The sequence below is a fragment of the Lontra canadensis genome, unplaced genomic scaffold (genome assembly GCF_010015895.1).
Source record: "Lontra canadensis isolate GAN:19392208 unplaced genomic scaffold, GSC_riverotter_1.0 scaffold21, whole genome shotgun sequence".
Lineage (NCBI taxonomy): Eukaryota > Metazoa > Chordata > Mammalia > Carnivora > Mustelidae > Lontra > Lontra canadensis.
In genome coordinates this window covers 14,630,207-14,642,423 of record NW_022631015.1, presented here as the reverse complement: position 1 = coordinate 14,642,423, position 12,217 = coordinate 14,630,207, and the positions used below count along the sequence as shown (strand labels likewise).

At 50.3% G+C, this 12,217-nt stretch overlaps 1 protein-coding gene across 1 annotated transcript in view; it reads left to right on the top strand.

Annotated features, from left to right (window-relative positions):
• Nucleotides 1-12,217, top strand: part of DTNBP1 (dystrobrevin binding protein 1) — a 127,360-nt gene that overhangs the window by 106,336 nt on the left and 8,807 nt on the right. The window contains exon 8 of the mRNA XM_032861604.1: nt 11,332-11,487. Within this exon, the coding sequence (XP_032717495.1) occupies nt 11,332-11,487 (156 nt within the window). The remainder of the gene's footprint in view (nt 1-11,331; nt 11,488-12,217) is intronic.

The following is a 12,217-nucleotide window of genomic DNA, read 5'->3' as shown; positions in this document are numbered from 1 at the left end:
CAGAGCGTTAGCTTGAGAAAGATCTAGCCACAGATGAGGTGCAATCCACATTTCTGCCAACCTAATTAGTGACAGTGAAGGTTGAGACTGCAAAGACCCCTTATGGACCCGGGACGCCTTATGACAGGTTCCCCTTAGAGCAGACAGACAGAATGCTGCTGCTTGTCAGCTGCTGTTTCGCTGTACCACACTGGTACCCGCGTCTCTGGTCGGCAGAGACCTGAGTGAATGTTCTCACTAGTGGTGAAGCCAAGCTCTGAAGACACAGAACACAACAAAAGGAAAACTGCAGCCAGTTTTCTTGTATACACACTAAGAGCTTTAGCTACGCCTTGGGTCTCCCGGAGCCAGTACCAATTCGTAAGAGGGATATGCCACTGGGTTGGAGATCGTGTGGTATTTTACCGTGTACCTCATTGCACAGAAATTTTCTCTAGGTTGCTTGGTGACCTAGTGTCACAAAAACCTATTTTGTGACCAACTTACACTGTCACAGGGATTTTCCATTAGGTGGTCAGCTCTCTAAGAGCGTTCAAGTGCTCGAGTGCTGCCCACTAGTTACACGGCCTTGGTGCCGAAGATGTCCCTTAGCAAAGGCCTTTACCTCCTGGCAGTGTCTGTCTGAACAGGCGCCAGGCTGGTGAGAGCTGTGAACTGCCCAGTCTGTGACAGCAGCTAGGTCAGCAGGCTCACAGAGCCTGCGCCTTCATCGGTCCCTGTGCTTCTCCTCGTGACAGACAACACGGCGGATAGAGCCCGTGACCATCTCTGGGAGGAAGCGGGTCAATAGAAACTAAGGGTACATACAATGCATCTTTACTGAAGTTGCTATACCCAAGGATCCAGGTCCACAAATACTTTCTTCTGCTAATCCAAATTTAGGAAAGGGAAAGGGGGGTGGGGAGAGACTCACTTGTACCGGCCTTTGTAGGCAGAAATCCAGGAGACCGACAGGATCTGGTCACATTTTTGTTTCTTGCTGTATGAAGCCGCCAGGCCACTGAGCAGGGCCTGGAAAGGGATTCCACAGAATAAGATCAAGCTGCTCCAGAGGGACTCCTGCCCCGAACATACTTGTCTCTCACCAGTAAAGATGACCATAGGTCACACTGGTTTATGATTCTGCATTTCAGTTGCTGCTGGAGATTTTCCTTTTTAGATGATACACCAGAGAGTTTGAAAAGCATCAAGGAGATGACGTTTCTGTCATCTTCCTGAAGTGTGGCAGCTTCCCCGTCATGTATTTTTTTTTTCCATTGTATAAATATTTGCACAAAGTAAGAATTTGAACGAAGTGGAAGAACAGATACAGTTCACCTAGAGCAGTGGTTCCCAAAGTCTGGTCCTGAGACCGGCAGCGTCAGCATCATGTGGGAATTGGTTAGAAATGCAGATTCTCTGGCCCAGCAGTTACTGAATGAGAAACTCCAGGCACAGGGCCCAGCAATGTCTCTGTTCATCAGCCCTCAAGTTGATTTTGATGCCGCGAAATGTTGAGAACCCCTGGCCTCCCATCTCCGTAACCCATGTGAATGAGCTCTGGAATAGCTGATTTCCACATTTAAACATAAGCAGCTGGTTTATACTTTTTATGGTCTTTCCTGTAGTAACAGAAAAATACCTTTGGAATTGGAAAGGATTTCTCTAAAGATCTAATGCCCCCCCACCCCAATAATTTTTATTAAGTAGGTCAGTACCCTAAGTAAAATTCAGGAAAGTGTCAGATCTGACTTAAAAATTCTAGGTAATCAAGCTCTTGTCCAAATATTTATAACACAAAGCTTCGAGACTGGGGTTTGGTTTTTTTTTCCCAGTCTTATAAGAAAAAAATTGGAAATCATCCAAGGAATAGGATATCATGAGATAGGCTTGATATTTTATCACTTTTATATACTGTTTGTGTAAAAGGTATCTTTTGTCAACGTATCCCAGAATGATAGCACTTTCAAATGGCATCGAACCACTGCCTTGAATGGTGACTCATCTTGGCCATCAGGTCCTTTGTTGATCCCCTGCAGGAAATGCCACAGGCTGGGCGCTCCCTGCGCTCATATTCAGGCCACGAAGCTCTCCTGGCAGCCCCCCGCCCCCCGCCCAACCCCAGCGTGTGGCTGTCCCAACAGGTTAATAACTCACAGAGCCTCTGGCCGCAGACGGCACTGCTCACTTGTCCATTAATCTGAAGCTTTTGGGTTCTAATCATTGTTTAAGCAGGAAAATGAATGCAGAAATACCACCAGGTTTTTGTTACTAGTTGAAGCTAATTTTCTCGACATGTCACTGTCTAATTGAAAAGGTCCATGTTTCTTACTGCTAATCTGGTTTTCATATAATTTTACCAAAAAGGACACAGGATTTAGGATTGCCTCTTCCTGCCCCAGTCACCATTTTGCAAGTAAAAATAGAAGCATGGTATTTAGAATTGGATGTAACCTCCTTATGGAAGTCATTGAACCCTGCCCCCCCACCCCCATTTTCACTGACAGGAAGCCCCGGGCCTAGAGGGGTGAATGGTGGGGCCCAGAGGCTCACGGCTGCACTGGGGTTGGGGGCGGCTTCTGAGCGCCTTGTCCCTCCCATGAAGGACAGCAAGCTGTCTTTTCTGAGCGTTTCTGCCCCACGGTTTTCAGCAGACCTTGTGCACACAAAACTATCTGCTTTACTCATACTCTGGATAGTGGTCATTTCCTTCAGGGCGGTTGGTAGAAATTGTAAAATGTGCCAGAAGTTTAGATAGTGGACTTGTGTTTGTTTCCGGTGACATGAGTTTAGGAAACAGCTGCTCTAGGAGCTGTCCCGGAGGACCGAGCTTTGGAAAGCCTTCTCAGGGCTTGCAAGGAGCGCTTTGTTGTCCGAAAGTTAGTTATTCTGTCTGCAAAACCTGCCATTTTGCAACACTACTGTACTGTAGGTAAGGAACATCCTTTCTTAATTGCATGTGAAAAAAATTATGGTTCCCTATAAATGTGTATAAGGGGAGTGTGTGTGTGTGTGTGTGTGTGTGTGTGTTTGCGCACATGCAGGTGTGTGTCAGAGGTAAGGAAAAATTCTCTTAAAAAGTCATTTAACTTTATTGAAAAATTTCGGTAACTCTCCATGCACAGAAAATCTTCTTAAAAATACCAGTCCTGAGGAATAAGGGCTCTTTACTACTTTATAGTTTTCATAGAAATAACGTATGGTTTACAATACTTACAAGTCTGTCTCAACAACTAATTGTTGATGAAGGCTAGAAGAAAACTGTTAAAAACTGTAGAAGTGTTGGGTACAGAATTTGAAATTTTTAAAATGGACATAATAAAAACCCCAGTTCCAGGAAACCATTAGTGTAAAAGTCTGTTTTCGATCTAGTTAAGACAATCTGTATTCACTTTTTTTAAGGTTGGGGCAGGAGGTTGGCAGACTTTAAACATTGTTGAGTATGCCTTATTTTGAAAACTTATAAGCTAGTATGAGTATACCTTATTTTGAAACTAATTTACTGCTAACTAGTAAAAACAAAAACAGAAGAACTACCTGGGTTTTAACACTGGAGAGAAATCTTGTATATTTTGCCCTCATCTGAGTCCCAAGTTTCTGAACAGAATTTTTCCAAAATTAAATATTTATTAAGTCCAAATGAAAAGTAGTGGGGGGAGAGAGGGAAGAAATATCTCAGGGAACTAAAAGTGCCTTTAGAAAAATAGGAATTATTGAAAATAAGAGGAAGCCCAGAGTTGTTTCTAATAGACACAAACTCTGGAGAGAAGGAGAAGAAAAGGACAGATTTCCTGCATTACATTTGGAAGGTCTCACCGTGCTGGCGAGGTCACGGGTACACTGCTGGCGGGGCTAGAATGTAGAGCAGCCACTGCGGGAGAGAGTTTGGCAGTTTCTTTCAAAACTAAAAAAAAAACCAAAACAAAAAACGGGCATGTACCTTATGACCCAGCAATTGCGTTCTTGGGCATTAATCTCAGAAATTACCTATTTTCATCCAAGAACTGGTACACAAATGTTCATAGCAGCTTTATCGTGGTAGCCCAATTTGGAAACAACTCAGCTGTCCTTCCATGAGTGAGCAGTTAAGCTGTGGTACATCCAGACCGTGGACTCAGCAATAAAAACAAATTATCCGCATGTGCACCAGCTGGGATGAACCTCGAGGAAATTATGCTGAGTGAAAAAAAGCCAGTCCCAAAAGGATATATACTGCATAATTCCGTTCTGTAACATTTGTGAAATAACATAATTAATAGATTTGGAGACCAGATTCCTGGTTGGGGAGGAAGGGTGTGGTCACAGGAGGTCACATGAGGGGGCCTTGGGGGGTTGGCGCAGCTGGGTGTCTTGATTGTGGTTTGTTGTGTAAGACTGTACGTGGGATAAGACTGCATAGAGCTCCCCCCACACACACATGCTCACACACTCAAGGGAGTGAATGATGAAATTGGAATGACCTCTGGGGGTTGTACCAGTGTCATTTATTTTGGTTTTGATGTTACACCATAATTAACTAAGATGTTCGCATCGGTGGAGGTTTGGTGGGGGGGTGCGTGGGGCCACCCTCTATACCCTGTTCTTGACAACATCGCATGAACTTGTGACTACTTAAAAGTACAGAGTTCAACAACTATGTTAGTGGCACTGAAGAGAAAAAGGGGAGTGGGGGAATCAGACGTTGCAGTTTTGTACAGTTCAACCTAATAGGACAAAAGAAAATCTGATGCATGTTTGCCAGATGCCAGCAGTGGTCACCTCTTCATTGTTGCTTAAGAGGGATTTTCACCTTATTATTTGTGCTTTTAAAAATTTAAAAATTTTCCACAATGTACATGCATGATTCGTGCACCCACAGAGACCTGTTAAATAAATGCAAATAATTAGAAGCATGAAAAACATTAGTCCCAGAGTTTAAATTCTGTCATACGGATAGAATTTAGTATGGTCTTTAGTGGTCGTGTGATTTGACAGTCTGTCAGTCCTTAAGTTTCTAATTAAAAACCGTCAGGAAAGAGATTTGTTTACCTTTAAAACAAAACAGTAGCCTCCACACCCATCGTGGAGCCCAGTGTGGGATTTGAACTCATGACCCTGAGATCAAGATGTGAGCTGAGATCGAGTTGGAGGCTTAACCGACTGAGCCCCACAGTTGCCCCTGCTTACCTGATTGTGTTTAGAAATGTACAGAGATGTCACGTGATCTGCCTGGATCCTGTCACATGCACTTGACTATCACAGAATTCTTACACTCTAACTGTCTAAAAACATCTGAATTGTGAATATCTTCTAGATTTTAAATTTATTTTTATTCTTGGTTATTTAGCTCGAATGAAAAATGTTCTCGATATTTAAATGATATATGGAGATTACCAGCATTTTTCTTAACTCTCATACTTAAGAAATTTCCCTGTTTCTCTTCTAACATTTTAGGATTCACGAGATTATTGTCAACTCTACCCGAAAGGTTTCTCCTGTTTTCCTTACATTGTCCCTTTCTTGGCTCCCCGCAGGCTTGGGGGCCGTTTCAGCCCTCCACAGCTGTCGTCTGTCAGTGTCCCCAGCTCTGTGCGCAGGCACAGGCGGGGAGGGGTTTGACACGGTCCAGGAAGGAGCTCAGTGGATTCACATACACACCTGCCCCCCCAACTCTTACGGCCCAATGAAACCTGCAGTTGAGAATTGCTGATACCAGTTTGTTGTGAGAAAGTGTCATCTGGAGGGGACGTGGCAGTCACAGGAAGCGGGGCCGACCGTGGGGGTGCAGAGCTGGCTGGTGACGTGCTGGTGACTGCTCCGGCCTTCCGGCGGGAGAGCTAGTGCTGCTTGTGCATGCGTCGTTCTTTTTTTTCTTTTTAACTTTAAGATTGTATGTTGAAGCTCTTTTTAAAATCTTTGTATTTGTCTTTTCCCAGTATAATGAATGACCTCTCGAGCACGAATAAGGGGTCATTTTTCCTTGTAGAAAATTTAAGATTTTCCCACAGTCATTCTAAAATCTGGATGCTGTGAAACCCCTAGCTCTGAAATCCTCCGGCAGACGGCCTCCCACAGTGGCAGCACCCCAGATGCGGCTGTCCGGCGGCGAGAGCTGGCTGACCGTGGGGCTGACCCTAGAACCTTCTTGCTCAGGCCCCAGGCCGCGGTGCAGCTTCTGCATGGCTGAGCCACTCGGCTGTGTCTGCCGTCCGCCCTGTGCTTTTTCATCGTCCCCCTGACCGCAGAGCTGGTTCGAGTGGCCGTGCTGCTCAGCGACTGTCACCACGCGATCAGCTCGGAAGTCAGGGACAAGCTGACATCGGGCGGTCGCCTGTATTTCCAGAACGACTGCGTCACATGCTTGAAAACCAAAAACCGTGATCTTCTCCCCTTTTTTAAGGCATTTTAAATTCCGTGATCTACCCCTCCTTTTGTGAGGGATGACACATGATTGGATTTCATTCCAATAGAGAAAACCTAAGATAAAAAAACCATAGGACTGGCCGTCCACTTGTTCGGTATCTGCCTTCGGCTCAGGTCATGGTCCGAGAGTCCTGGGATCGAGCTCAGCATCAGGCTCCCTGCTTAGTGGGAAGCCTGCTTCTCCCTCTGCCTCTGCCCGTCTCTCTGTCTCTCATGAATAAATAAATAAAATCTTAAAAAAAAAAACCCATAGGACTTAGAATTCAGAAGCAGGAGAGAATTGCACTTCTGAAGCAGAAGTGTTGAGAAGAATGAACGTTTTCAAGCTTGTACAACTGTCTATAGAAAGTCTTAATTCGATTAACACAAGGTGTTCTTTAGTGAAAACCCCTTTGATGATTTCTACATTGATCTCTGTTTCTGAGCTGCTTATTCTGGAATTTTTATTTATTTATTTATTTATTTAAAGAGTTTATTCATTTGACAGAGAGATCACAAGTAGGCAGAGAGGCAGGCGGGGGCGGGGGGGACAGGCTCCCCGCTGAGCAGAGAGCCCGATGCGGGGCTCGATCCCAGTATCCTGGGATCATGACCTGAGCTGAAGGCAGAGGCTTAACCCACTGAGCCACCCAGGCGCCCCTGGAATTATTTTTTTTAAGATGAATTTAACTTTGCTTGAAACGTCTGGAGCATCTCTCATCTGTCCGGGTTGACCTACTCCAACGCACGCGGCAGCCAGGAGGTGTTTGGGCAGAGGCGTTGGCGGCTGTGACACAAACGAAGACACATCCTCCTCAGTCCCCTCGCTCCCCTCTTCGAGTCCGCTCAGTCCCGTGCACACCTAGTAAGGCCCCTGGAAGGGGACTGATGCCCAAGTGCCTGAGTGGGGCTGAGAGGGCTGGTGTGATTCTCAGTGTCGCACACGTCCTGGCGCGGGGTGATGGCTCAGGTGTCCTTATCATAATATTCCTGCTCTAGAGGCCGCTGTCTCAAATGGCGCTGGTAGGAGGAGTCACTGTTGTCGGTGCTGTGCGCCCGTTGATTCCCATCCCTTCCCTCATTGAGTCCTGCCAACCCCTTACCGAGTAAGTGTTTTTACCTTCCTCGTATGGAGGAGGACGTGGACGCGCAGAGGGTTACATGACAGCTCGTCCTGGATGGGCTAGCGTGGGTTTCTCTAGAAGCTGGGCCTGGTCGTTTGTGTGGGAGGCGATCCCGGAGAGCAGGAGTGAGGACGCAGAGCGTGAGCTCGGAGGAAACGCCAAGACAGGGAAGCCTTATGCAAGTGGACAGCAGAGCCAAGGGCTGCCGTTCCCCCAGGATCTCCAAGACGTGTTCAGAATGCTTCCTGGAGCCTGTCCAAAGCATGGGACGCTGGAGCATTGATACACTGACGTCTGTCACCCGTTAGTTGACTCCCAAGAGCACCCTGAGCAGAAAAATGGAGAGAGGTGCGGGCAAGGGAACCTGCAGGGTCTGTGGGAAGTAGCCTCGGATGTCTGCGCCCCCGACCTGGACTGAGTCCAGACCTGTGCTCCTTCCACACCGGCTCCCTGTAAACGGACCTATGAGATGGGGACGTGGAAACACAGAGAATGCCACAGTGATTATTAAAGTGTGGACAGTGGCACGGCGTAGGGCCAATAGCTATAATTATATGAAGTCGGGAAGGTTTCCTTTCTGTTGGTGTTGCTTAGTTAATGCTAGTTTCTATTCCTTGCTTGGATGTAGGACAGAATACAAGAAGAATGCCCAGAATATTCTAAGTCCTGGAGACTGTAACTGATTTGGGATTAAGACCACACCCCATTGGGGCGCCTGGGAGGCTTGGTCAGTTAAGCGTCTGCCTTCGGCTCAGGACATGATCCCAGGGTCCTGGGATCGAGCCCCATATCGGGCTCTCTGCTCAGCGGGGAGCCTGCTTCCCCCACCCCCTCTCTCTCTGCCTGCCTCTCTGCCTACTTGTGATCTCTCTTTGTCAAATAAATGAATAAAATCTTAAAAAAAAAAAAAACACTGCTGGGGGCAGGCACTTGGGTGGCTCAGTTGGTTGGGTGGCTCAGTTGGTCAGGTGGCTGGCATGGGCTCAGGTCATGATCCCAGGGTCTTGGGATCGAACCCCACATCGGGCTCCTTGCTCTGCAGGGAGCCTGCTTCTCCCTTGCCCTCTGCCTGCCATCCCCCCTGCTAACTGCTTGCTCTCCCCTGCCCCTGCGTCAAATAAAGAAATACAATCTTAAAAAAAAAAAAAATCATTGCAGGGGTGCCTGGAGGGGGCTCAGTCGCTGGGGCATCCAGCTCTCAGTCTCAGCTCATGTCTTGATCTTTAGGGTTGGGAGTTCCACACTGGGCATGGAGCCTACTTTAAAAAAAAAAAAAAAAAGTCACTTGATAACATCATCAGGATTTTTGTTGGTATATAATCAACAGATAACATTGTGTCCGTTTAAGGCGTACGTGTTGATTCGAGGCAAACGCACCTCGCAGTGTGATTACCGCCGAAGCGTTTGCCAGCACCGCCGTCACCTCGCAAAACTGTCATTTCTTTTTTGTGGTGAGAACATTTAGGATCTAGTTTCTTAGCGACTTTGAAGTTTATGATAGAGCACTGTGGACTATAAGCACAGTGTCTTACACGAGAGCTCTTCTAACCACAAGGTTGTGCCCTTTGGCCCACTCTCCCCATTTCCCGCACAACCCCGGTCTCTGGTGACCACCCCGCTGCTCTCCCAGCTCTGCGAGTTTGGCCTTTTTAGAGCCCACATCTCAGTGGTTTGCAGTATTTGTCTTTCTCTGCCTGACTTGTCCCGGCATAACGCCCTCGGGGCCTGTCCATGGTGTCACAGATGGCAGGATTTCCTTCTTCCTTTTGAATGAGCCGTATTCCATTGTATGCGTGTGGACATGCACCCCCCCCATCATTCATTCTTGACGCTCGTGTTATCCCCCCGTCTTGGCGACCATGAGTAATGCTTGGGTGCGGCTGTCTTTTCCACACGCTGTTTTCACGTCATTTGGATATGTGGTCCGGAGGGGAGAGTGCTGGACCGTAGGGTAGTTCTAGTTTTAACTTGAGTGAGGACCCTCCACTGTCTCCCACAGTGGCTGCACGAGCTTGCCTTCCCACGGGCAGCGCGTGAGGGCGCCCCGTTCTCCGCATCCTCGCCAGCACCTGTCGTCTGGTCTCCTCAGTGACCGCCGTCGATCTAGCAGACGGGAGATGATCTCTCATGTGGCTTTGATTTGCATTTCTGGGATGATTAGTAATGTTGGAGCATCTTTTCACGTACCTGTTGGTCATCTGTATGTCTTCTTTGGAAAAATGTTTCTTCAAATTCTCCGTCCATTTTTTAAGTGGATTCGTTTTTGGTTTTGTTTTTAAGTTAGGAGTTCTGACGCCCCAAAGATGGGTCCCTCCCCAGAGGAAAACTGGGGGGATTTGTGTCTGTTGCAGTGTTCGGGCCCCTCAGTTTCTCGCTCTGCGGTTAGGTAGCCGAAGCATCCTGTTCCACCCAGCTCAGCCTCTAGCGTCGTGCGTGCCACCAGGTAGTTGTTGCAGAATATTTGTGTAAAGGAAGTAACCCAAATTGTCATTCTGTGATCCTTCCCCAGTCCGATTTGGCCAGTGCTGGACGGACGGGTGTATCTGGAGTATTCCCACGTCGCTGCCTAAGAGCCCGGCACACACTTCGTGGGTGGAAGGAGCCGCACAGGCGTCTCCGCGCCCCGTCTGTGGCTCCGCCATCCAGGCTCTGCGTCTCCCAGGCTGACTGCAGGCTGCGCTCGGGGAGTCCGGGGAGGAACCCGCTTCCGCGCTCCGTCAGCGTGTTGGCAGAGCCGCAGCTCCCGCAAGGCCCCTACTTCCATGCTGGTGGCCCCTGGGGACTGCTCTCCGTCCCTGGACACCCGCCTGTGCTCCTTACCGTCTGGCCCCGTCGCTTCTCAGCCAGCCTGGGGGTCTGTCCCTGGTCACTTCCCTTTCTCTGGGAACAGTGCGGGGGCCTTGAAGAGCCGGATTGGCACAGGCCTGCCCGCGGGGTGGAAGCTGATTGTGGCAGTGAAGTCGGATGCGGTCACCGTCCGGGGTTCCACAGGGTGTGAGCCCCGGGGAGCCAGGGATCTTGGGGGCTGCCTCGTGAAACACAGGGGGCACGGGGATTTGTGCCCCTGTGGCCCACGGACAGGGTGAGCGATGGTATTTGCCTGACCCGGGTGTCGTCAGCGGTGTCTCCGTGGGGGTACCAAGGGCAGGGAGGCCCCAGAGAGTGCGGACCTGGTGGCCAGTGCCGCCGGGGGTCCTGCTGGTGAGTCGCCGCCGCCGCTGGGGCCAGTGGGACTCACAGCTGTCGCCTGCTCTTTCTGGCTCGGCCTGGACTCAAAGGCCCCTCAGTCACGACGTTCTTTCCACATTATGCCTTTGAAGTTGCATGTCACAATGGGGTTCCTGTCTCTGTCCCAAATCCCGAAGGGCCCCGTGAAGCCCGGGGAGTCCGCGGTCGTCGGGCAGGTTGCATGGCTGGTGAGCAGCAGGGCCAAGGGGACCCGCGCCCCCGTGGCTGCGTCCTTGTCCCTCCCCAGCGCTCGCGGGCCCTGCGACCCGAGTCTCACCTGCCGGGCTGTCGCTGGAAGCTTCAGAAGCTGGAGGGCCATGACGCGGAGGCCTCAGGACGGAGCGGCAGGTCCCCCCTGAGTCAGGTGAAGGGCTCACGGAGAGGCTGGTCTTGGCATATGAGCGGCTGTTCCATACACAGTGGAGATGTGGCGGGAAGGTCGTTCCGGGAGGGGGGACAGCACAGGTGAAGGCCCGGGATGCCCTGGCCCGAGGACGCACCCAAACTGGCTCCAAGGGGGCACCGGCCTCTCAGCTTGCAGGTTCACGGGGGTCCAGATTTGTTCCCCTTCCCTGTCTCCGTCCCTGCTCAGCCCTGACGCAGTTCTCTGTTTCCTCAGCCGACCTGGGCGCGGAGCACGCGCAGAAGGTCCTGGAGACGGAGCACACCCAGCAAGCGAAGCTGAAGGAGCGGCAGAAGTTTTTCGAGGAGGCCTTCCAGCAGGACATGGAGCAGTACCTGTCCACGGGTTACCTGCAAATAGCGGAGAGGAGAGGCAAGTTGGGGGGGCGGGGGTCGCGGGCAGCGGGGCCCTCGCTGGGGGCACGGAGACGGCGTCACGCTGCGTCCCCCGGGCGGGCGTGGGGTAAAGTCCCCAGAGGTCCGTTCCGGTGTGAGTCCCCAAAACTCAGGGTGGCCGCGTCGTGCCACGTCTGTCTTGGGGTTGTGTGTCTTCCGGTAGTTCGTGGCTTTAGCTGGAGATACTCAGAAACCATAAAATGTGTTTTTTAAAAAGTGAAAAAGACAAACATTACCCCTAATTCTACAGCACAGAAGAATCTCTGTTACTGTTTTCGGGTGGTTCTTTCCAGGCTGCGTACGTAGCTGCTGTTACACTGTGCGGGTGTCTGGTTTCGTGTTTATCTCCGCATCGCACGCGGTCATGCCCCGTGTTTTCCAAAAATTCTTCAAAAGGGCGCGCGTCCAAAGCGGCGTCTTCACCGTCCGGAAGTGCGCTGCGCCGCGTCGAACCGGTCCCCAGCTGCGCGTGTAGGTCCCTTCGCTGTGTACACGTTACGTGAGGTACATCGAGATGCGTGAATGTCTACGCTTGTCTGCATCTCGGTGGCTCCCCGGGCAGCTGCTGGGCAGTGGAGGCATCAGGGCCGCCGTCCCTCAACCCACCTCTAAGACCTGGGGGCCTCAGAAGGAGTGTGGCCAGGCCGTCCCCGCTCACCTGCCTCCTGGCACGTCCTGGCACCCCAGGGACGCCCCCCCCCCCCCCC